This window comes from Condylura cristata, unplaced genomic scaffold (assembly GCF_000260355.1).
Source record: "Condylura cristata isolate star-nosed mole 26May11 unplaced genomic scaffold, ConCri1.0 scaffold00012, whole genome shotgun sequence".
NCBI lineage: Eukaryota > Metazoa > Chordata > Mammalia > Eulipotyphla > Talpidae > Condylura > Condylura cristata.
In genome coordinates, this window is record NW_004567113.1 from 24,302,657 (window position 1) to 24,329,765 (window position 27,109).

The 27,109-nt window shown below is 31.3% G+C and overlaps 1 protein-coding gene across 4 annotated transcripts in view; it reads left to right on the forward strand.

Annotated features, from left to right (window-relative positions):
* Positions 1-22,925, forward strand: part of EPHA5 (EPH receptor A5) — a 277,999-nt gene extending 255,074 nt beyond the window's left edge. The window contains exons 15-18 of one of the 4 annotated variants that reach the window (XM_004681266.2): positions 1,614-1,763; positions 9,499-9,692; positions 13,856-14,011; positions 21,539-22,925. In XM_004681266.2, coding sequence (XP_004681323.1) covers positions 1,614-1,763; positions 9,499-9,692; positions 13,856-14,011; positions 21,539-21,644 — 606 coding nt within the window. In that variant the 3' untranslated portion in view covers positions 21,645-22,925. The remainder of the gene's footprint in view (positions 1-1,613; positions 1,764-9,498; positions 9,693-13,855; positions 14,012-21,538) is intronic. The other 3 variants (XM_004681269.2, XM_004681268.2, XM_004681267.2) reach the window with 3 other exon arrangements.
* Positions 22,926-27,109: the final 4,184 nt, after the last annotated feature.

The following is a 27,109-nucleotide window of genomic DNA, read 5'->3' on the forward strand; positions in this document are numbered from 1 at the left end:
CCTCCCACCACCCCCATCTCAGGCCTACACCCTAGTGCTTTTATGCATAAATAAAAATAAATCTCAACAACAAAAACAATTATCCTGGAGTTGAGTTACTTTTAATAACTTGTCCTAAACAAGATTGAAGTTTAAGAAAAATCCATATGTATATTCGTTGGCTGATCTTAGTTGAATGCATAAAAGTGATTAGTCAAAGTCTGTGTCAATGTGTAAGTCTGGGAGAGTAAGAGGGGAATGAAAAGCAGCAATCCTAAGAATTATTCTTTTGAAATGAGGTGTGATGTGAGTTTGTGGGAAATCTAAACCAAGACAGATGAGAAAATAAGGGAAATTCAGATAACATTATTGATTGCAAATATGATGGTCAGAGGATTGGGAGAAAAATACGAGAGTTTAGTTTATAACAGTCAACAAAATGAAACTTTAAGGGGAATAATAATATATTACATTATTCTATAATGCACCACAACTGGGTCTAATTATGTGATATTATCTGTGAATATTTAATGAATAATACAGATAATAATTATTAACTGAAGTATTCTTAATATGTCACCATATGTTTTAAGGGGCAAATAATTCAAACTTTAGTTTGAATAATAAGTTAAAACAGTTTACAAGATAATTCCAAGCATTAAACAAAACTGTTACTTTTCACATATCTGGAAACTTTGCTTAAAATTAAGTTTAAGTTCCATTTTCTTTAGTATGCAGATTAAGTCAGTTCCTCCTTGTGAAATCAGGAAGACATATATAAATTTATAAGAAACTATTCAAAACCTATACTCCTTTATCTTTGTCTCCTTAATATAACTTTGCACTAATTGCCTGAGTTTATCCACTTTTAAAAATGGAGAGAAAACAATTCAAAATGTGAGGGTTAGAATATTAAAGGGAAATAAGAGAAAGTCATGAAAGTATACTCCTTCATCCATGTTAGAAAGCCCAAACTTGATCATTTCAATTTTTACCATATTTTCAATAGTTTAAATTTTGGTTGAATTAAAGGAGATACCTATCTCTTTAGTTAAGTTAAATGAAACAAAACCAGTGCAACCAAATACAAAATATGCCAATGGAAAAATAAATCAATTCTAAAGGAAATTGCATACTGTCAAGAATAAACATAACTAACATCTAATATATCTGATTTTTATTCTTGTTTTATTAGCTGTTAAACTTCTCAGGTTATAGTCAACAACCAAGACTTTCTGCTTACAACTCCTATTTTAGAGAAGGAAAAAAAAAAAAAACACCCTGGGAATTTGAGTTCTTTACTCTGTTAGAAAGTCATGAAAGTGTATCTTATTGATTTGCTTGACTGCCTGCTTTCCCCACTTGAAGCTGCCATCCTGATACTGTAATTGAGATGTGGGTCCTGTATGTGTTCTGGTAGTCAAACAGAATTTAAATGAGAAACCTTCCGGATAGCCAATTAGTAGTCAGTCCACAAGTGCTTATGGGCTGAGATATGTGAAAAGACACTGTGAGCTGTCAAACAGATTCACTTGAAAATGCTACATCTCTTTCTAGATCTTTTCAGTGAGGCTGCGGTATCCCTAGACACATCTGAAGTGTGAAGGAATTTTTTAATTCTTTTTCAATTTTAGGGAGGCAAAATTCCAATCAGATGGACTGCCCCAGAAGCTATAGCTTTCCGAAAATTTACCTCTGCCAGTGATGTCTGGAGCTATGGAATTGTGATGTGGGAGGTCGTGTCATATGGAGAGAGACCCTACTGGGAAATGACTAATCAGGATGTAAGTATGGAACTCCTCCCACCTGAGTGTGAAAACGAAAAGCTTTGCTTTCTAGATCAACAGGAATGTAAAATATTTTTTCATTTCTGAAATTGACACTTGTTTTAAGAGGGAAACATTTTGATTATCCTCTGGTCCATTTTGGTTGTTGTCAAATGTTCTTTATGCAGAAGCTCAAAATGAGTTAGTGCAAAGAAAACTAAGTTTCTGTTATATAATGGTTCACTTTCTTGCCAGACAATTCCAGCAGTTCAGTCATATTGTGTCAGTATCATCTTCAAAGATGAAGAAATAGCCATCAAGAATACTGATAAGCAGGTTTTTATCATTTGCATTTGTTAAAGTCAGCTAATACTCCAAAGTAAAGGGTGAATTTATTGTTTTAGTAGTTTTATACCTTTACGGTATAAAAAGGAATTATATATATATACATATATATATATATATGTATATATATGTTACTTTAGATTTTAAACTTCAGGTGTGATAATATACATCTGAAGTAATATGGACTTATACCCCAAACCATACTAAGTTTTATAAATATACATGTCCTCAATAAAAAACAAACAAACAAAAAATTTAAAATAAAATCAGAATGTAGGAACATTTTATTATCTATTCAATTTGGGAACATAATAGTTTTTCTCACATGGAAAAGTCATCCTTGCTTAAAATAAACAAATCCTACAATTATAGAACCACAAAAATTTCTCCTACTCAAGTTTAAAATGCTTACTATAAGATGCCTGATATACTCATTGTTCTTCTGTCTTTGCTTTGTAACTTTCTTTTGTTACTTCTTAATATAGCCCTTTCCCTTTGGGATCGCCTTGAAATTTGATATTTTTCCTTCAAATACTCATTGAACAGTTTTAATACCATGCTGATTAAAAATATCCATTTTTCCTCCAATTATTTCTTTTATCCAGGCTATAAAATTTCCCTCTCTTTTGCTTTCAGGATCTGTTAGATAGGTTATTCAGCTCTGCTACCACATGTTAGTGAAACAAAATTCCTCTGCCAGCAGTCAATACTTATTTTCAGATATAAAATGTAAATCCAGTCTAATCAGAGTCAATCACATATATCTTTCAAAGTGCTTTTTACAATTGCAAAGTGTTTTTTACAGTCTAGCCCTAAGTACTTAGATTAGAAAGGAAAAGTAGTCAAGAGTCTTGATTCTCTTCCTCTGACAAAGACTATATCTAGACTTTTCAGAATTGTCCTGGATAGAGAAGTAAGAAGGACAAGATGACTTTATAATGTTTGTTGATGACTCCAAAGCTACAAAAAAACCCAAACATGAGTTCTCTAGTGAGGAAATTACTGAGCTCTTCCAAAGACCTTGAAGGTCTTCCACTCTGTAGGTTCCCCAGAGAAGATGCTCCACTGACTTTTCATAGTTCTTTCTTGCCACCACCACCTCAGTCTCTTCCCCTACCTCACATGTGTCTGCTTCACCATAGGGAAACATATTCTAGTCAGATGATTTAGTAGTGTCCCCCCTTTGGATATCATTGCTTCCGTCAGCCTGCCTTTTTCAAATTTCCCCCTTCTGTAAAAAGCCAATGTTATACTTTGGCTTCCCCAAGAATTAGTTCTTACCATTCTTGACTGATAACAATATAATGACCTTATTGTTTTTTTTTTCTTCACCTCAATAAACATGCTACAAAGCACTGAGGCTCCCCTTTTTACAGTCATCTAAAATTGCTATACTTGATTTTCTTTTTGTCCCATTTACTTGGCTCAAGGAAGGGATTTTGATTTCTGTTTTGCTAAATTTGGAGATTATAGCCTCTATTGTCATCAGCTTTATGATTTTGAGGACAAAGGTATGGCAAAGTATATCTGAACTCTTGTTGTTTACAAAACCATTAGAGAGATGTTTTTTAGTTATGAAATGAACCTTAAAAGAATATATTATTTTCTTAGGGTCACAGAAATAATAAGTTATACTAGAATTTTCAGTTAGTTTCTACATAACTTTGTACCTAATCACCACACTGTCTTCAGTTGAATTAATGCCCATTTCTTTTCTCTCATTTTCCATTTAGTATCCTAGATATACTAATTGAGTACAAAATATTCAATTCGACATGTATGAGCATCCTGGGTTGACTTAGTCTAGAAAAAGACCAGATCATTTACAACTTTCTATTCTCCAGATAAATGTCAAAGTTTAACTTGAGCTACAGAACAACTTCCTGGTTTTGACTTCAAACTTTTCTCAGGCTACATTTTAATAGCATTATTTCCCTTATTTTTTTTATAAAATTACCTTACGCTGTCATTTGAAAGAAATATCTGATATTTTCACTAAAGGAAAATATTTATTGCTCATTTTCCTAGTTAGCTTCTTCTCAAATTTGAGATACTTTCAATTCTATCTCTCAAATTTAAATGTGTATTAAATATATAGTACTATAAACTATATTATTGGCCATTTTTCTGACATAATTGTATATTTCACAAATAAAATCATACACAAAATTAGAACATGAAGCTGGGAGAATGTTCCAGTTTTTTTTCTGCTGATCTTGGCTAGGTTTGCTCATTTTTGTGGGTGTTAACTGATTCATCTTGGGTAAGTTCTGCAAAGCTTTCATTTTCCTCTGAAGAACAGTAGGTTAGCCTAAAAATGAGTTCATTTGCCAAGTGTCTGAAGGGCAAGAATGAACTCAGTTGCACCTCAGCCTAAAATTCTCTACTAAAATCTGACTGGACAACCCCACAGTTAAAGGACTGGTCTAATCACACAGTTGATTGTGAGTGAATAATGTAAGTTTCATGAAGAGGGAGACAGAAACAAGGAGATATGGAGGATTTGTAATTTCCCCCCCTGATTTCAGCCATTTGTAAGCCTTTATATTCTTCCAAAATGTAATAGAATGCCTGGTAATATTATCAGGAAGTTATAAAAATAAGAACATTTTTACTGGCTGGGTTTTCCAAGAATCTAAATGAAGCTAACAGAAAATTATTACACAATAATAGATCTCTCTATAATGTCTGCTTTTATTTTTTTTCTTGTGTTCTAAGCATTTACTTGGAGACCCTTATTGACATTAATAGTATCTTAAAAATGCTTGAAGCTGGGTTCAACAATGTCTTAACTTCCTGGAATATCAGGTGTTGTATTTGTAAAATATGCATAATAATTTCAACCTTACAAATATGTTATTAATAAATATAGATAATACATGCACACTTGGCATCACACTGCCTAAAGTATAATGCCTAGGCTATTATAGGTCCTCCAAGAAACTTATGCTAAGAGGAAAGAGGATATATATTAGACTTATAAGCAGAAATGTTTGGAGGAAACCGTGGAAGCTGGAAGGGATTAGATTTTGATATAGATCTGACTTCAGCTACAATAAAAAGGAACAGAAAAATGTTGCATGCTAGCACCAGACAATGAAGTACAGTTCTAAGAAAGATTGGCAAACCAGGGAGTTCTCAAGTTAGTATCATTTGTCATAGGAATCACACAGGAATTACCTGCCACTGCCATGTTCAACGATTGAGTGAAAATAATCTACGTATATCATAGCCATGGCTTTGGTGAAATGTAATGTTGGGTTTTAGAGGAGTCAGAATTAAGGGTTGATGGGCAGATTCCAACCCTACATGTAATTATCTCAGAGATAATTTTTACAGTTGACATGCTCTACTTTATTGCACAAACCTACTTCTTCACTCAGGTTTAAGGAGAATCTGTTCTATGGTTTCTCTTCTGAGGAGAAACACAGAAGAAATAGTTTATGGACTGAATTTCAGTATTTGTAACTTCAGTTGAACTCAGGACCTCATCTGGTCTTTAGATTACCTCTTCCCCAATATTTATGTGTAATTCCCCTCATCTATCAACTTGGCAAATCATGGCAAGTTAATGGATGACCTAAGCCAATCCTTCATTATTGGGAGTTAGCCTTGAACAGCCATAAGGGTAACAGGAGGCTAACGCAGTTATAAAGTACTCCACATGTTATCTTGGGCAACACATTTCTTTTGATCCAACTAAGTGAAAATAAATCAAAGGCAGCCTGCTGCTTGGGATTGATTACTTTTGCCATCATGGTAACTCCCCTTCTCTTGTGCTTGTACTTGGGCAGAAGTACTTCAAAGTGCCCTGCTGGCAACCATAACTGTCAGTTCTATGGTAAACTTCATGTGTTCCTTGACAAGAGTCACTGGAACAAGGATAATATATAGGTTTCTGATTTTATAAATACACTGCACCCTGATGAGTGCGACCAACTAACATTGTTCAGAGTTTTGCCTACAAGTTGGTGCTTTAACTGATTTTATTGAGGCTACCGGAGGGACAAGATGGGGGATAAGAAGCAAAGAAAAGAGGGACCACAATGGACTATGGTGGAGGAATATGGGTGCATTGGTGCGTGAGGTGTGGCAACTTACATCTGAAGAAGTATGAACTTATGCTTCTCAATCATATACAGTGTTGTAAAAAATGACCTCGATTAAAATATATATTATATATATATATAATTGAACTTCCTGAAGTTATCTACTTCTAAATGGTGAGCTATGTATAAGTAGTTAATGGAATGTGCCAATATCAGTTAGCAAATTTTCATAACATTTATACCTGAATGAGACCATTTTGGTAACAAATGCAAATTGCCATGGAGGATGTATTTTATACCACATGAGAAAATGTTACAAATTTATTTCTCTCACAAGGGGTATTAAATAATTACCAGCCCATGACTGAATGTGATACTTATATCCTATCGCAGTTGGAAGATGCATTTTGTGTGATTCTGTGTTTGTGGATGAAGCTTTTCGCACTTACAATGATAACTTAGGCTCTGTGTGCAGCAAAAGTAAAATATACCCAGAATAGGTGTATACACCTGAAAGTATGAACCCATTGACATGATGGAAAGGACCCAACACTCAATTTGCCACCACATAAGTAATGCTATATCAAGTGTTCAGAGCAGAGATTCTATATATTAGAAGAAAAGACAACATTCTTTAAATTGTATTCATTCTGTTGATTTGCATATCAATGCCAGGAAATGCATGCTTATAACACATCAGATGTGGCACCTATGAGTTGAGAACAGTTCATCCAAAAAAATCTTCCTTTTCTTTGTTAATCTCAATCACCTATATTAACAAATGTAATAGCAATATCAAATTCTATTAAGATAATGATTCATGTGGTTGTATGTTGTAAATTTCATGGTAAAATGAACAGCTTATATTACACTTTGTAGATTCCTTACAATTTATGAACCAACAGAATACTAGTGCTATTCATTTCACCCCAAAACTATGAGAAAAGAAACAGTTAAATATTTAAAAAATCATTTCTTAATGTCTAAATATAAAATTTAAAATTATGGCTTAAAGGTTAATTATGAAGGTGAACTTAAAATTAAACTCAATGACCTATATACCTGGGTTAAATTCTAAGTTAATTTAGAGATAGGGTACTATATTTCTTTACATGAATTTACCTTAAAATAAAGCAAATTTAGTAATATAGTCTGGAAATAATTCCTCAGATTAAGTAATTTAGGTCCCTTTAATACTAATTAATTGGTTTATTAATTTAAAAGTCACATATAAATATAAAAACTAGATGCTCAGTTGAAGAAAGACATTCTTTTTAAAAATTAGATGCTATAGGAAAAAATAGAATTAATTGATAGTAGCTTTGGAGGAAAATACATCATACAATAGATCATTCTTAACGTAAATAAGAATCACAGCTTTCACTCCACATTGAAATATTTTATGATTTAAACTACATTAGGACATTTCTTTATGGTGTAGATATATTGTAAAAGAAACACTGTCATCATTATGAAGTCTTACTAGAAGTTAGCTTCCAATATTCTATGAGTATAAATGGTGCTTTTTATTTTTTATGATTCATTTATTTGATTACCTGTGAAGATAAAAACTTTCTCAAAATTTCTTTCACTTACTTTAATTTGTAAATTTTAGGTTAGTATATACTTCTCATTTATCTGTTGACCTATTATTTCTTTTATTTTTTATTACCATATATATATATACATATACACTACATCGTTCTTCATTTTGTTCAACTTTTTATCTCAGTTGTAATCCCCAATGGCTTCCCACACCAATTCACCTGTGTGCCATCACCACAGTCCAGTGTACTCTTCCCACCCTCATTCCGATTATTCCTAAATATGTATGGGTTCTTATATATTAGATATGTTGACCATATGTTTTTACCATATTTTATACCATAGTTTAACTTAATTTTTTTATAATGTTTTTGAGTTAGCCAAGATGATAGATGACTCAGGTATTGTGCTCATAATTATCCAACTTTTTGACTATATGCTTTTAGAGTCTTTTTATTTTTTTTTAATTTCTCTGCCTGAACTTAACTATTGGTGCTTCTCAGAAGCCTTAGTATTATGCCTTCCTGGGGAGTCACCCCAGGACTAAGTACTGATGACTCTTATAGGATATTATCATGTACTGTGGTATATGTGCATATTTCCTGTGCCCTACCCATTTCCTGTAATTGGCCAACTGGGTGTTTTCCACTTACCTCAAGTAAATCAGGCACCAAGTTATTCCTGAAAACATATTCAACCACCTTAAATATCTTTACCTGTCCTCCAGTGTTACTGACTAGAACTTTTATTTCAAATACTTTACCCCCTTTTTACCTCTACTGGTGAGTCATAAGTCTCTTAAAGCTGTCACTCCTTTTTGCCATCTGCCACAGATGGAAAATTTTATTTAAATTTCCTGTTTTTACCAATCTTTCAAAGATATCATTGTAAATTTCCAATTCATATTAAATATTTTTCATTTGTCAAATAAAAATGAATGATTTAGTGAAAATAATAAATTTAATCATTTAGGAAATGTCATTTTGAGAATATGTCCACTGTCATTGGTTTTTGGTATCATTTAAATGATAAATTTTAATAATTAAACAAAGTCGATGTTATGTTCAGCAATATAAAAGAATATCAATCTAGGCATTTTGATAGCAGCAACAGTATTAAGAATTTTTTTGATAAAACGATCTCACAAATAGATTAATAAATTAATACTCATAATGAAGAGGTTACATTTGAAATTGTGATGTTTGTAATGTTTGTGCTACTAAACAGTCATTCCAAATTCTTGACAGAAATCAGCAGATGATAATAAACAGCCAGACCTTGACATTATTAAATGATACATGAGACAGTTATGCTAATTTAGCCCTTGACTTATCCATCATTTACCACCCAAAAGTCTCTTTTTAAGTAAAATTGCAGTTCTATTATGTTAAAAAATGTGGTTCTACACATAATTTTTCATTAAAAAGGCATTAACTTTTCAGGGAAATCACCAGAAAATTTAATCTCTCTTTGATTCCAGAACACAGGATAAATAAAACATGATAAATAAAACATTTTCTATGTCAATTGATTTTACAAATCGCTCATCAAGATTTTAGGTAAAAAACAATGACCATTTATTTTCTTTATAATATGTGAATAAATCCTGTCTTGTATATTTTGATAGCATATCTATTTCTTTATATTATTTTACTTTGGAGCAATGGAAGTAATCAGATTTTAAAGGTAGTGATGCTGATCGTTGTTGCAAGAATAAGAATAAAAAGGATGAAAATTGGAGAGTAGGAAATTTCTTAAGCTATTCTGTACTAAACTTACAGTGTTGAGGACTGGTTTTGTTTTGTTTTACACAGGTGATTAAAGCAGTAGAGGAAGGCTACCGACTGCCAAGCCCTATGGATTGTTCTGCTGCTCTCTACCAATTAATGTTGGATTGCTGGCAGAAAGACCGAAATAGCAGGCCCAAATTTGATGAAATTGTCAACATGTTGGACAAGCTGATACGTAACCCAAGTAGTCTGAAGACACTGGTTAATGCATCAAGCAGGTACAATCTCTGACCTGAGGGATTTTAATGAATGCAGCTAATTCAGACTGGTGCCACAAATACTGTATTAATTAAAATTAATTATGTTTGTATACGTGTTAATCTATGAACCTAATCTATTTGAATATAGTTTTTACACACTGCTTTTTTATGATTGATATAGAAGTGATTAAACTATACTTGTTACCCTTACCTAGTCTAACAATATAACATGACAGCTTCAGAAAAATGTTAACTATAATCAAGTATTGGCAGCATTAAAAAAATTCTTAAATCAGGCCCTCCCTGGTGGCGCAGCGGGTTAAAGCACTGCACTGAGAATCTAAAGCCACTTCCGCATGAGTTCAATTCCCGCCTGCCCCGGAGGTGACCACATGGTGTGGCAGACCTCTCCTGACCCACCCGCTGCTCCCCTCAGCAGTGTACTTCGTCGATCTGTCTGTTCTGCTCCCTGCTCTGTCTCTGGTGAAGCCTCTCACCGCCCCTGCACCTCTGGCCTGTACCCCAGTTCTGTATGTATAAATAAAATAAATCTTTAAAAAAAAAAATTCTTAAATCTGTCTTTTCATGTGCTATAGGAGGAAACATAACAGAAAAAAATAAGGAAAAGCCAATTAAACACTGATATATTTAAAACCAGTGATATTTAGCAATAATTACTTTTTGATTTATTCAGAATGGATTTTAGTATCAATTCATATTTTATGAATATTGACAATTCCTTTAGAGAGTTGTACACAGATTTGGCTTATCATTTATATTTCCATTAAGTAAAAAATAAAACTCATAAATGAATTACCTGCTGAGAAAAATCTTATATGAGCTTATAAGATTTTCTTTTTTTAATATGCATGAATACATTAAATGATAATGCCTCTTTTCAAGTATTTTCTGCTCATTAACCTTAAAAATTACAAAATTGGGATCCTCCCTGGTGGCACAGCGGGTTAAGGCACAGCACTGGGAAGCTAAAGCCACTTCAGCATGAGTTCGATCCCTGCCTGCTTGGTAGGTGACCCACATTGCGTGGCAGACCTCTCTTGACCTGCCTGCTGCTCCCCTCAGCAGTGTACTTTGGTGATCTGCCTGTTTTGCTCCCCATTCTGTCTCTGGTGAATCCTCTCACCACCCCTGCACCTCTGGCCTGTACTCCAGTTCTCTATGCACAAATAAGTAAATCTTTAAAAATATATATAAAATTGTCCTAAAAAATTCAGTTCATATCTTTACTAAAAATATACCAGATTTTATTTTCACTGTATTTACTGTATTTTTGATTTTATAAAAAAAAAAGTTCTGCTGAAAATGAATTGGCTACTACCATAACTCAATGAGAAACAATTTGTTGGTTGATAAAGTTACATAAGTCTATAATTCTGGAATGACATTTGTTTGTAAGACAAAAAGTCATTTTTAAATATAAATGAAGAATGAATCATCAAACTCTGTTCAGGCGTCATTAACTTCTTGTGGTAGCAACTGGAGAATTGCCTCTTCTTAGAAAGGATTCCTTATGTTATTCCTGTGATATCTATTTTCAAATTATTTATTACATGCAAAATAGTATTTCTTGAATCTATCTGGTTGAATTATGTTGTCACAAATGAACTTAATGAAAGGAAACCATAAAAATACATTTATGACCTAAATTGTATTAATGTATATCAACATTATCATTATAACTTGAGAGCAGTTTTAAAATCTCCCAATTATTTTCATATTTTTCTTGCATGCAATATATAGAATTTTGCTTCCAAGTTTTAGAAAAAATATTTGGCTGAAGACTATATCACTCAATACCCATCTTTATCAATCACCTATAGATCCTGATTCTAGAAGGCATTAGTTCCCGATTCATTGTCTCTTTCTAACTGTCCTTACCCATGTCACGTAGCTCAGTGATTTCAGTGAACATGCATATATTTGAATGTCTTTCAATATTTTGAAATGTTTTCCTTCATCCATTTTGTTCTCCAACCTGCCTTATTCTCCTCTTCCTGTAATCACATTCTAGACTCTGCTCTTTCCAAAAATTATTGGTATATTATTTATATCTAACATAATCTCAATCCAACTGTTTCCTCCTAAATCCTTATCTTCAACAAATGCTTGACTCCATTGTTTAATGACTACAAATCACTGCGAGGTATCTATTTATCACCCCCAATGACCTCTCATGGCTATACTCTGTGTCATGGTGTGGACTAATTGCTGAGGATACAACACTGAGCAAGATATGACCAATACTGAAAAATACTGGACATGGTAAAATGTTTTAAAAGTTGACTTAGAAGTAAGAAGTGAGAGTAGAATTTAGAAGTATAAAATGGAGGCTAGAATAATTTGCAGGTAAGAAATGATGATGTCTTCAACTAAGGTGATGACAAATAAGATAGAGAAAAGTGGTGAGATCTTAATAAAAAGAATAGTCTGTACAGTGACAGATGGTGAGGAAACTGAGGACAGAAAGGGCAACTACAGTACATGTTACGTATTGTGACAGGGAACAAGCACTCTAGGAGCAATTGGATATGGATTTGATAGAGATTTGGGGTCCAGTTTTATGAAAATGTGGAGGCATGAAGTAAACATATGAATATATCTGTCTCAAGTCAGAGGTAAAATTTTGAAGAAAAAATTGATGCTATTTGAAGTGTGAAATGAGCTACAATTGCTTAAAGTGCAGTGGAGTTATATAGCCTGTGTAAATGAAATACAGGGCTAAATCTTAGCTTCTTCCAAATTTTAAAGTCAGGAAAAGAAGTAACAGAGAGATTCAGGAAAAGTCGGGGACATTTAATGCCATGGTAACAAAGAGAGACTAATGATTCAAAAAACACTGAGGTAAAATAGCCTTTCAACAGGAGATGGTACTGGTGGTTACTGAATGTTTCTGAGTCTTCTTACTGTTTAAAAATTATTCAAAGGTTTTTGCAAAATAAATGACATTACCAATTTTTATGGAGCAATTTTTAAGGAAATAGTTTGTAACATACTATACTGTATTAAATTGAAGTGTCATTGAATGTGAGAAAGTGCAAAGAACATGAAAAGAAAGAAAGCTGTCTGTCCTATACCTTATGATTGAAATTTATTTAAGCAAACTCCCACTGACGGACATTTAAATTGTTTTTGATGTTTACTCTCATTAGTGAAACCATATACATGAACAATTAATGATTTTATCTGATTAGTTCCTTAAGATACATTTCTAGAAATGAGATTATTATCATATCATATGATTAGCCAAAAAGTATGATTTCAGTATAATTAAGAGCATCTTATAGTTTGATTGACTCTATTACGTTTACTTAGTGTTTGGGGCTACATTATATTTCCCAAGTTCTGCTAAGTGAATTAACCACTATCCTTATATAACAGCATAAAAATGAAGAATAAATAATTTACAGTCTTTCTGGGAAATTAGCTTAAATGAGCACGACTTTCTCTAGAGAATCCAGAAGCAATTTGTTTTACATAAATTATACCATGTAGATATATTTGGTAACATTTTCCTGTGTTCTTTTACAAACAAAACAATAATAGACAAATATATGTCAATTGTTACATTGATTTTTAAAAAAATAATAGTTTATTTTTTCATCATTTTATGCATTTTTCCATCTCAGTTGTATTACCCGTGGGCTTCCCATCACCAAATCACCCATATGTCATCACCATAGTCCAGTGCATTTCCCTCCCCTTACTGTTTTTGATCCCATTCCCCACTCCACTCTCATAAAATATCTCTGGTCTATAGGTTGATTATTATTTTCTCACCTGGTCCATTATACTCCTGCTATGAGAGAAATCATCCAGTATTTTTTCCTTTCTTTCTGGCTTATTTCACTAAGCACGATCTTTTCCAGCTCCATCCATGTTGCTGCAAAAGGCAGTTACATGGACTTTTTTAAAGCTAATACTTTGATTTATAGAACATTTACTCATTAAGCCATTATAAACCCTTGACAATTATTAATAGAAAAAAATCTGATTAGGTTGTTCTGTACTTTGATATTTCCATGTTAACACTTGTGTTTCCTTTTCCATATAAATGTACCCATATCTGTATACAAAATTTATTGACTATGAATTAATACTACACAGTTTGTTATAAAATAATTAGAAATGTTGTTTTAATATTTTTGTTTTGTATGTTTTAGAGTATCTAACTTATTGGCAGAACATGGTCCACTGGGATCTGGGGCCTACAGATCAGTAGGTGAATGGCTAGAAGCAATCAAAATGGGTCGATATACAGAGATTTTCATGGAAAATGGATACAGTTCAATGGACGCTGTGGCTCAGGTGACCTTGGAGTGAGTAATTTTTCTGATAATTTTTACATAATTGCTGGGGCGAGAAAAATCGTTCAGAAACCAATCTGGATGAGGTGAAGGGAAATCAGTTAATCTTTGTCTATGTGTGGCAGCTTTCAAAGAAGCCTCTTCTTTTGTAGCCTGTATTGTTAACAACTGCATGGTTAATGCTACTTGTGACCAGTATCTTTGCTTCTTTGCTTCAAATAAATAGCATTGAGTATTTGAATAATTGGAATAACAACTCCTTGGCAAAATACTGGTATGTTGTGTTGTGGAAAAGATGTTTTCTTGACAAAGTTTTTATACTGGTACCAATGTTATTTGAATGTAAATACAAAACAAGCTGTAAGCACAATTGGTGTGGCTAGTCCTACATAATGACAAAACATTTTTCTTAAATTTTGGCTATGATGATTATCCAGGTAACAATCATTTAAACAAAGCTTCCCAGGCAGGAATCTCATTTACTCTCTAAGTGGTGCACCTTGTATTCTTGTGATCCAAGGATATATCAGATCCTGCCTCTGATTTATTTGGTACAATCTCAGTGGAACCAATTGTGCCCTTTTCTGTTTGCACGTTTAAGATAAAATTTATTAAACCTTATTAAATAAAAATCACTAGAGTTAAATATTAATTCTTTAAGGTTGTAAGTCGTTTGTATTTTATTATATACTCTGTATGTGTAATTATTTTAGCCTAATATTTGTTATTTGTGCAAATTAATGTCGTTATGGTGGTTCCATCTAGATTACATTAACATTAATAATGTTTTAACCTGTGAATATAATGATAACTAATTCTAAATTACCTTACAAATTCAAAGGTTAAAATATTGTTGTAAGGGTTAGAACATGGTAGAACATTCTAAAACACTAATCCACAGTGCTTTTCTATCACTTCATGTAGTATGAGCATTGCGCATTCTCTCTCACCACTCTATTATTCTGGCATTCTTTGACTCATTGATTCACTTCCCACCCACACAAAAGGTAACAGGGTACCATCATTTGTCACCAGTTAAAATCATATTCTCAGGATTTCTCTTATTTCATGTCTACAGCTAAAAGGACCTAAAATCACCAATTAAATTAAGATTGTTCTCTTAATTTACTGAATATCATTCTTACTATCATTCCAAATCATATCTACCAAATGATATAAGTATTGCCCATCATTTCTTTGGAAACTCAGAGAACTCACATATGCTATATTTAAAATAGTAAGTAGACAATTTTACTGATAATTTAAAACTATTTTTACATGATTGCTATTTAATTTTTCAGTAAAAATGGTCATTTTAATTTATTAAAGTCATTTGTCATTTTATATTAAAATGATATTGTAGGTATTTCTTCTACCCAATGTCAGATTTCTTGTAAATATATAATAAAACTATTTGCATTAAACAATGTCTCTTTTTTTATTAAAATAACACACATATGTTTACATTTACATCCACTATCCTTTTATTTCTCTCTTCACAGCATAATTATAATCACAGTTTTTTTTTTAAACATTACCTATGTTTTGTTTTGTTTCTTGGGGCTTCAAAACACTATAAATATGTTGATTGTTTTAACATCATGGTTTTCCTTTGTCTTTTAACTTTTTCACTTTACTTTCCTGTCTCCCTCTATCCCCAAACTCTTCATTCACTCTCTTTTCTTTTAAACCTTAATAGCTTCTTCTGTCTTTTTATGAAGATTCTCCATCTCATTTCTATTCTCCAGTAAATTTTGTCTGGTCAGTTTTTTTTTAGCTGGTTCAGTTCTTCTCTGTATATATTATTTTAGTAATCTATGACCTACTATTTCCTTTCAAGCATTGTTTTTTCTTTTAATACATTTACTCTGATCAGCAGAGTAAAATGAAGTTAGGAGATTTACTGACATCTTTCTGTTCAGATAATGTTGGTTTCCATGTCAATTGTTTCAGATTCTTGGGGTCCATAATAATATATTCCTTATTAGGAACTGGGCCTGCACATTTTACTCTGATGAAATTGATTTCTTAGAAAGTCTAGTATTTTTGAATACATGTCCTCTTGTTTACTGCATCACTCCTTTTTGGTAATAACATATTTATCAAAATAGTATGTCAAATAATTCACAAGATAGGGAATAGTGTGTTACTTGTTTGGTTAGGAATAAGGAAAATAATATCTGCATTATATATCTCAAAGAAAAAGTCAATTATTTGTAGCAAATAAATCTGTGATATAAGTAAAAGTAAATCAAGCTCTTAAAACATGCTGATAATGATTTTTTTTAACACATGGTCTTAACAAATATTTAAATAATAATTTTGTGGTGACAGTATTTTACTTAATAAAATACAAAATATTACCATGCTGTTATTGTCAGTGCATTATAGAAACTAAGAACTGGAAAAATACATAAGTACCTATAATAAATGCTTAGTAAAAAAAATGATTAAGTATAATGCAAAAGATTGAACTGGCACATATTTAAGTTAGAAAAGATATGTTGTAATTTGTGCCATCAAATGTGTTCTCATAGTGGTTTTCGAAAAGGAAGAGTAAACATTTTAAAATTTTAGAACCACATTCTTTGGTAAAAATTCCATCGTAAAGATTTAATTTTATTTCTTTATGAATTATGAAATGAAAAGTTGTAAGTTCTTAAATTCAAAGTGTATTCAATGAAACTGACTTTCAGTCTTAGACATTTCTGCTTTTCTCTGTACCTAAACCTTGATGTTCTGTATACAGTATTCATATTAGAAACATTGTTGTGGCAGTAATAATATAATCTGTGCTATAGAATATATGTACAGTGAGTTATTGTCAACAGGGGGAATTGTGAGCTTCAGGTGAGTTGTAAATTGAATCCAAAGTTTTGAATTAAAGAGAGAATCACAGCTGCTTTTTAAACTGTTTGTCAGACCAGCACTGCCAACTTTTGATTATTCAGAAAGTGAGCAAATCCAATGAGCTTAATACTATACTTATTTGTGCAAGCTGAACAGCTTCCTATTAATATGATTCATTTAAATGTGGTCCTAAACTACTAAAATGAAAGTTTTTTTAAGCCAGAGCCAAAATTTGTGCACAGTAATTCAAATAGATTTCTTGCTAATAGTCATTATGCTTAATTTATTATATATTTAAATTGCCCATTGTACTTACTATTCGCTGAGTTCTACATAATTTAGCTGAAACTTTATGCCTTCTCAATGTCTCATCTGTTAAAATCATTACCACACCATGTTAAATTCTCACTTTTCAAATGTAAATATATTGTACTATAAACGTATAAATGATTATCATGATTTTTGTAAGTGTACCAAAATTTACCAAACATACATCTGCATGAGAAGACTATAAAAAGAATAAATATTAAAATTTAATGAATATTCACTAATCTCTCTCCTCCCTTCTCCTACCCAGCCAATGTTAGTGGGTTAAATGTTAGTACTATAAGGCAAACAAACAAACAAAAATATATGTAAAGTAGAAGGGAGAAGAATGAGAAGGGAAAGACTTATCCACAAATGCATTAATTAAATCCTGAATAATCAAAGAGTTGGCTCTAGCATCAACTGGACACTTTCTGTTATTCTCCATTTTTTTCATTCTGCCATTTTAGCCTCATGATATCAGTGTTTCCATATAATGGAAACACTTTTTTTTTAAATGCTGGAATGTATCCTTGACAGTGGCAACTCATTATATTCGCAACTTTTCTAAAACTAAACATCCTTTTTTGTTAACAAAGTTGAAACTATTATTTTGTAATAATTCTATTCTCATCATGTTTAGACTCATATGCCTATGCAGAAGTATAAGTTTATCATCACTGGAATTGGCCTTGGGTATTATTTAAGATTACACGTGGTCTTGCTAAAATTAACATAATGTCTCTGAAAGAGGCACACTTCAATGTTTGCCTAGCTATAACATTTCCTACATAGAAAAAAACAAACAAAATAGCATGTCTTACACCATTTCTTACTATTGTTTTCAAAAATCACTGCACAAGAGCAGAACCCACATCATTAAATGTAAAATATTTAATAATTTTATGAAGTTTTTCACATATTGTTTCTAAATTAACCATTTAATATATTAATTTGTAATGCGAGCTAAGTATTAATGTGGGGATTTTTGGACCTGATGAAAGTATTAGATAAATGTAGTTAAAAAAATTTACATTGATGAACTTGCCAATAACTTTATTAGAATAAAGTTATTAAACCTTTGCTAGAAATATTTTTCTGTTACCATTTAAATTCTCTTTTGTAGTATCAATAGAGAAGTATTACACAGAAGTTTTGAAGGAATCTCTTTGGTGATGAACACCTTTAATTTGTATAAGTGATCTTATTCCTTCCCCACTTTTTCAATGAAAAATCACCTGTAGATTGCACTGCATCACATTCTTGCTGTTTTTGAAGCTCTGCACATTACCTTGATAGGTTTTGAATTGATAAGGTAATATTTTAAGAATTTTACTAAAGACACAGAATATGTGACAGTGTATAAAATATAATGTTCTTCTTTAATAATGCCATTTCTCCCATGGAGAGAAAGGATAGAGGAACTTGGAATAAGGAGAGGAAAAGGAAGAAAAGAGAGCAAAGAAAGAGGGAACTTTACTGGTCTGATCTTCTGTTTGCATCATAATGGATAATCAGATCATAAATTGACTTTGAAATTAAAATCATGCTTAGTTCACTGGTAAAATTTGGATAAGCAGAACTTAAAATCTGGATATATGATGGTTCAAAAGAATGAGCGATACTATTTGCTAAATCACAAAAATCTGTAATTGCATTTATTAGTCAATTACAAATCCTTCAGCTATTCATTCTAGGGCATAATATAGATGTCAGGAAACATTAAATTTCCAATGCACTAAAGTCTTCCATTTAGTAAAATTACTTCAAAGAATTAAGTTACATAATAAGTTAAGACAATGAAAATAAAAGTCACACTAGTGATTTCATATAAAACGAAATTTCAGACAAAACATAAGATGAATATAACACACAAACTCCATAAATTAAGGTTTCTGTATTATATATGCGAAGTCCATGCTTTTTGAGTGAGGACACCTATAAAATCTTTTCTTTTCAGGTTTTAAACTACAATAAACATTTCCAAAGGTTGATCTCTGTAATTGAATGAGCCATAGAAAGCTTACAACCTAATGACATGTATATTACATCAATACTTTTGAGCTTTGAACTTCAGAATTACCTGTGGGTTTTTAAATCATAATAAAGCATGTTTTTAAACTTCAATTACTAATTTATCTTGTAGGGATTATTTATGAGTTAATAAATCATAATTTAAAAAGAAAAATATTTAGCCTGGCTTTTCCACACATTTACATAAGGCCAAAGTTTGCTAGTGAACGCCCATGAATGCCCAAATCTATATAGTTGATTCAAAAATTACATCTGGAAATACGAGAATTTTAATTAGCTCACAACTGAAACTGCCATAAGTATATAGTAGGTTACCACAGCTACAAAAAATATGTGTTTTATTCACTTCATTAGATATCTTCGCTTTTTAGAATTTTATATTTGATATTCTACCTACAGAGCTCTCATTTCACAGATGAATTTAATCACATGTAATTTGACATAGTTTGTTCAAAATACTATATCAAATAAATGAAAAATTAAGAGTTTCAACTTTGATATTAGGTTCCAGGTTTTACTCCTTGCTCTGCTGCCTACTCACTATGTCAGTTATCCAAATGATTTGAAGACCTTTTTCCCTTATCTATAAAAAATAGATTGATAAAAATCTGTATTCATAGTTTTCTATTTTACAAGAGGATATCTTAATTGTAACCTCTTATTTATATATTTAGAGTGAAAGTTCTCAATCAGGAAATCTTGGCATTCAGGGAACATTCAGCAGTATCTGACAACATTTTGTCTGTCACAGCAGCAATGGGATGGTACAACCCCTTTGGTATTTACTAGGCAGGGGTCAGGTGTGCTGCTAAATACTCTATTATGCTTAAGACAGTCTAACACAACATAGAACATCAGCTATGTTAACATGGACAAGCTGACAAACTCTGACTTAAGTAAGACGGAAACAAAATTACACTCTAACTTCTAATGTAATCTGAAACTAGTTATTTTATACTCCATCATAATTAACAATAGTGATTTTATGTCAAAGTGAATTTTTACTGACACTTAATTTTGTCAATTATCTTCCATGCCTACCACTTTTAATATACTTTATATTGTACTCTGGAATCCTGTAGCCATAAATTTCTGAATTTAATGTTTAATATTTACTTTCTGAGAATTCTTTTTTAGTATCAATTGCTTCATTTTTACTACTTACCATTTGCTAAAATTTTCATCAGAAATCAAGGAAAAATGAATCTACAATTTTATTTAATAAAATTACTCACTTAAATAATCATTTGAATTATTAATATGCATAGAATTTATATACCCATTTACTTAATTTTGTCCTCTGATAATTGATTTTTTGAGTTTCAAAAACTTGTATCCAATTCTGTAGAATTCTAAGACAGTATGAAATTACTGCATTTTTTAAATGCAAAATTATTCTGTGTAACATAATATGTTCAATAATATAATTAACTAAAATAGTTAGCTAACAGGATCTAACAGTTTTGCCATGTAGTATTTGAAATTTGAATGCTCATTTTCCCCTCTAATTAATGTTTATCATTTGCCAAATATACCTGAATCATTATTTTGCCAGCTATATATTTTAGGAGAATAGAATTCTTGAATACCTGTGAAATTACATTTAGAAACCATGGTCAGTAGTCCTGAATACCGTGATGTGAAGTTAGTTTAGAAACCTAAATATTTGCAACTTCCTTTCAAATAATAAGCTTGTTTAAAAGAACCAATATTAATATATTTTGTATAAAAAGACTTTTGATAGCGTGTAATCTCTAGAATGCTCTAATGCCAATAGATCCTGTATGTTATTTGGTAAAGGAAGAAAGCTCTGGTGCTTTGGGTTCCAAGTGGAAAATAAAATATTTGGAAGTGTTATATATGAGCATTATAGTGTTTTCAAATGATGACAGTCATTTGAAGAATTTGGTCTGCAACTGCTTATCTGTAAAATTATATTTTTATGCTTACTTCTTTTAACAAAAAAAATAGTGCTTGTGTATATTGTAGGTCCATATTTTTAAAACTGTTCAGTAAAATTGTACCCTTTACTTTAAATACTTTCCAGTAAGAATTTGCAAATGTTTTCAAAAATTTGTTCCACTAAATTAATGATGACATAAGAAGTCATTATTAGATATACCATTTTAGGTTATATCACTCCTCATTATCAACATTTCTTTGACAAAAAGCACATTTTCATGGTACAATTTTGGAACATGCATTTGAAAATTGGACCCTGAATGTCTAGATTGGGACTGTGACATAAATAGTTCTTGCACAATGTTTTCCTTTATACAGCGTGAAATATTGAGGTGTACTACCCAATTGAATCAATACATACATCCAATGTGTGCTTTCTTCATGCAGGGATTTAAGACGGCTTGGAGTGACTCTTGTCGGTCACCAGAAGAAGATCATGAACAGCCTTCAAGAAATGAAGGTGCAGCTGGTAAATGGGATGGTGCCATTGTAACTTCATTTTAATGTCACTTCGTCAAGTGAATGAATCTGCACTTTGTAACTAGCCCTGAGATTTTTTTTTTTTAACAAATAAGGGGGAAAAGGGAAAACTCAGTAATTTCTAATCTTTAGAAAAGCATTTGTTTCAACCACAGAATTTGTAAACAGTGTTTTACTAAAATCTCTTATCTTTCTCTCAGTGTCTTCATTTTCCAGGAAGCAAATATAAACTGCATGGAATAAGAACATGAGTTTAACCACTACCTTATGTTGCAACAATAAAATCCTTCCTACCACTTCACAAAATTTTATACATGAAGAATATAATTATGTATAGCACCTTTATAGACTGAATTAAGGCAGCCCCTTTCAATACTTCTAAGAATCTACTTGAAAGGAAAAGTTTTATAGCCATTTATGGGCTAATCTAAGCTGCAATTTACTGAAGTTTACTTCACGTCTTACTTGTCTATATAAGTGTATTGAAGAGCAATATCATTAGATGATTTCTTAAACTTAATAGATATCTTCTTTTGTAATTTTAAAATGCTGTTACACAGCATTAACTTATAGAAACTAGTGTATAAATATGTTGCTTGATAAGAACAAGTAAAATACAGGGTGTATAATTACTTTTCTGTGTTACAAAATTTACTTTTACTTGCTCTTCTAGAAACTGTTAAGTAATAAGTGTGTACATACTGTATAATTTGCTACATAACCCAGGAATCAATTTAATTTGGAGTTGTGTGTATATGTGTGTATGTTGGCACATGTGTGCATTATCGCTCTGCTTGCATTTTTAGTAGCATTTTAATTTTATCAACATACAGGAACAAATGTTCCAGAGTATAGTATGAATAAGAGAAAAAAGTAAAACAAAATTGAGCACAAGCTTGTGTATTTTTTCCTCTCCTATGTCCAAAAGCTACTAAATCTCTTTATACACTAACAGGAAATGTCTATAAGATTAAATCCCCTTTGGCTTTTCAAAAACACATTGTGATATGGGTGACAATGCAGTTCTTCTAGTCATTAATCTTGCACCCCTGTAAGAAATTTCACCTTTTTGATTCCCAGAAAATATCCTGTCAAGGAAAGTTGACACCGAAGGGCACAGTTTCAGCAGGATATAGAAGGATTTAACTGTGCAGGCTTCTGTTAATGTCGTTAAATCCAAGCACATAGCACTAAGCATTACTCTTAAGTTTTAATCCTGTGTAACCATTTCCCCTGTGGCTCAGCTCTAGAAATTTTGATATTACAGCAGCAATGGAATGATGGATATATATATGTGTGTGTGTGTGCATATAATATATATATATACATGCATATTCGTATATATATATATATACATAGATAATATGTATATATATATATATATTTTCTCATCAGAATCCTCTATTTCAAGACCTCACATTTTATTAGCTGATAGAAATATATTAATTTGGTAATTTCATATTGCATTCAGTTACGTTAATGCTGTTTATTTCGATTATCTTAGTATGGAACTAAAATATGTTCAATGTATGGTCTATATACCACAATCGGTGAAAACTGTCATTTGAGGTACGGATTACACAATTAATTATAATTTGAACAAAACTGAGTTCAATGGTGAAACAATCTTTTTTTGGCATTATTTCATTTTATAGAAAATTTGGAATGATATATTCAAGGAACACAACATTTGAACAAAATATAGTCTATCATGATTATCAATAGCACTATAATATACTGACATAGACTGAATTAATGAATTCCATAGGAAACATGGCTGCATTATATTGAGGGTAATGTCTTTTTTTGAAGCACCCATCCAGATGAATATTATTTATACAAGAATAAAACTTGGGGTGCAATATCTTTCTTTTCTACCTTTTCCATTTTTAAATTAAAAAATGAGGTCTGTCTTTGTTAAAGAAAACGACAGAAAAGAAAAATTTATAAATAATTATCAGATATATTGACTTTTGTTCAATTAGACTATACTTCTTTATTACATCTGTACTGTAGCATGAGTCCACACAAATTATACTCTAATTGTAAAATATCCAGATAAAAATAGAAGTTTAACATTGTCTTGATAAAATCAGGTAAGGCAGGTTTACCATTATTGAAGATGCATTTGTTCATTTAAGAACAAACTTAAACCACTTCCTTTTGAACAAAACAGTTGGAGATTGAATTGAAAATTATTGAATTTTGTAAAAACAACCGACTTTAATTGATATAATAACAATTGAGAAACTTCAAAGGAAGAATAGACTGACTGATTAAAAATCTGATTTTAAATCTGATTAACTACCCAAAACTACTTCCAAGAAATACAGTTATTTTCTAAGTTTTTTTCCAACTTTATAAATTCAATGATGTTTTGGAGGGCAGGATAGACTATACGTGACTAGAATTTGAAGTTAGACTGTAGAGTTCCCCTTTTATTGCAAAATATCTTTTCAATCAATTTACATTACTTTGCAGACTTAGTGTTTATTTAGGAAAGTAAATGGAGATGAGTTAAGAAGATAAATAGCTTACCTCTCTATCTCACTTTAGTGGAGAATTTCTAAGAAATGTCAATATTATCTTAAAAAGAATGAAGAATTTTTTAACAAGATTTGTTTCCCCCAAAAGATAAAATAATTCCTTTCTAAAATATTTGTTCACCACTGGACATGTCACCAATTGGGAAGTGTCAATCTCATCTATAAATGTGAGAAGTATAGTAAGGAGAAGAGGCCTATCTCTTGAAATGCAGTGAGGCAATAACCCAGGGAAGGTTTAACAAATCCTGATTGTGTGATTTCATATCATTTTGATTCATTTTGTCACTCACCAAGCAACCAAAAATAAAGCATAGAAGATAATTTTAGCACATAAAATAGATTTGTCAGGTAATATGTACTGTTATTGTAACTATCATTAGCAATAATTTAGTGGATGGGTCTTTCTTCAGTGTTGAACTTTGAAAAATAAGTATAAGCAGGGAAGAATTGTTAATTTACTGATACCTGTTGAAATCACTTAATTACTACTTTTATCATTCATCCTTTTTTTCCCCCCTAACTTTACCTTTTGCTCACATGTAAAAATGACATATATTCAGTTGCTCTTCTTGGCCTTTGAAATGTATGAACTGTATGTAAAAATGTAAAGATTTTGATTTTCCCATTTAAAAAATTAATGTGTATGGTCTTTAATTTCTTGTATTTTAATCACCAAGTCAGTGTTCTAAAGTTGTAGGATTACTGTAAAAATCATATTCCAATATTCCATCTAAACTTAAATGTGGCCAGCATTGTTAGTTTCAAGTTGCCAAAATAATACAGAACATCCTTAATGTGGTCTGTAAAAGACTTTTAACCAGTGTGCAATGATGAAACGATAGTTTCACATCTCAAGTTTGGAATGAAAAATTAGTATCAGTTGAACACTTAGGTGTTGCATGTCTACTATTTAATCTCTATGTGAACTCTAAAGATTTTTTTTAATAATCATTTTTTTTCTCCCATTTAAAGTGGGTTCTAAGAAGCACAAGCAGAGATATATACCTGTAGAAAACATTTTTTGGCTGTAATGGTGCACTGGATAGCATATGCTTTTTGAGTAAGATGTTAGAAATTTACTAGATGTATGATGTTACATTAGAATAAGATTCTTTTCTCATTTTGTTCTTGCTAAAAGAAAAAAAGAAAGCTAAGTATAATAGTAACTGTCTTTGATTATGTCCTGGCAGGTGTTTAAGCTCAAAGTAAATAAAAAGTAGATACAATAAGATGATGATGATGGTACTGAATAAACAATCAAATGCTAGTTTTATTTGAAATTAATAACTAGAATATGTCATAATTTTTCAACTCTGTAGCACAGCTGGTTACATTGAATATTTTACTCTATTATGTTGTTAATTATATAGTAATGTATCAAAAGAGAAATAGATAAGAGCTCTTTTCTTTCCTTGTTGATTTTTAAAATGCCTTTTTACACATAAATGATTGAATGTTCTTTTTGAGAATGACCACATAATTATTGGTTAGAAGATACCAATTGTTTTTTTTTAAAATAGTCTACTTATAATCAGAATCAAATATCATTTGCTTCTAAATGTTAATGAAAAAAATTGAAGATGGTAAAATATTCAGGCTGGATTATATTAACAGCAGACGTTTCAGTGGTCAACATATTTGTAAATCTTTAGGCTACCGTGCTTTTCAATTATTTAAAAGTATATAAATGTCATTAGTAGTAGTCAGATAATACAAATTAGACTCAGTCATTTGTTAGTAGATGTTTATTAAAATCTCTTAGTTCAGGCAGATCAGAAACAGCTGTATAGTGTATCTTGTTCTGTACTAGGCATTGGAGTAATAAAATTCCCTGCCTCAGCATTAGTTCAAGGACGAATTAGTATTTCTGTATTTTTTCCCCATTTAAAACACTATGTGCATTTGGTTTGTGTACATGTTTTTGTAGTGTAAGATATAAAATTTTATATTTTTTCAGAAAATAAAAAATCCTTTGAATACAGTTAAATGCAATTGTCATGCTTGACCTTTCTCCAAATATACAACCTTTGTAAAATGATTTTCACTAGTTCTAAGAAAAATGTTTGAATTTCCTATGCTAAATATATAAAACTCAATAAGTATTCATTTTTCTCATCAACATATATGTGAACTTTTGCATCTGAATAATTTTGGTAGCTACAACTTGATACTGAGATTGTAGGACATGAATATCATGTGAAACATAATTCATGGTTGATTTGTGACAATGTAATGCAGCATCACTCAGGATATGAAAAAGAAAAAACTTGTGTGTACCATCTACATTAAGAAATTTTTTTTTTACGTCACTAAGAATCTTCTTATAGAATAAGGTGATAGAGTTGCATTATTATAGGAAATGGTGTCATTAAGTTCAAAAGCTCTTTCTTCATCTGTTATTGAATGCATTGTAACATATTGGTCTCATTTTGTAAAGAGATAGCAAACAATTTTATGTATTCATCGGTATATATTTGTATTTTTTTGCTTTTACATTCATAAAAAAATGATTTCACCATAATATGGAAATAATACATTCCTCTCACCTATGCATAAAGTCACCCTTCCTTGGGATATCAGTCATTGTTTCAGTAAATACACTCATATAAGGATTTTTTTTAGTTATTTTTTACCTAGTATAGTACAGCTATTGTTTTGCCGCAGTGGTAATGATTTGATGATAAAAGGGATTTTTCTTCATCCTTTTAGGCACTCCAAAAAAGATAGGATGGAATGAATGGCGGGGACAAAACATGGTATTTGATATGATTGCTTTATTCTGTACTAGGATTTTTCACTGTTATCTTTGAAATAAATATTTTTGTCTCTACTGATGTAAAAACCATGTCTCAAAGTCTAAGCCCAAGTCTTGACTTCTCTTCAAAAACATAATGAAACCCCTATTTATTTGTGAACAAATGCATGAACTTGC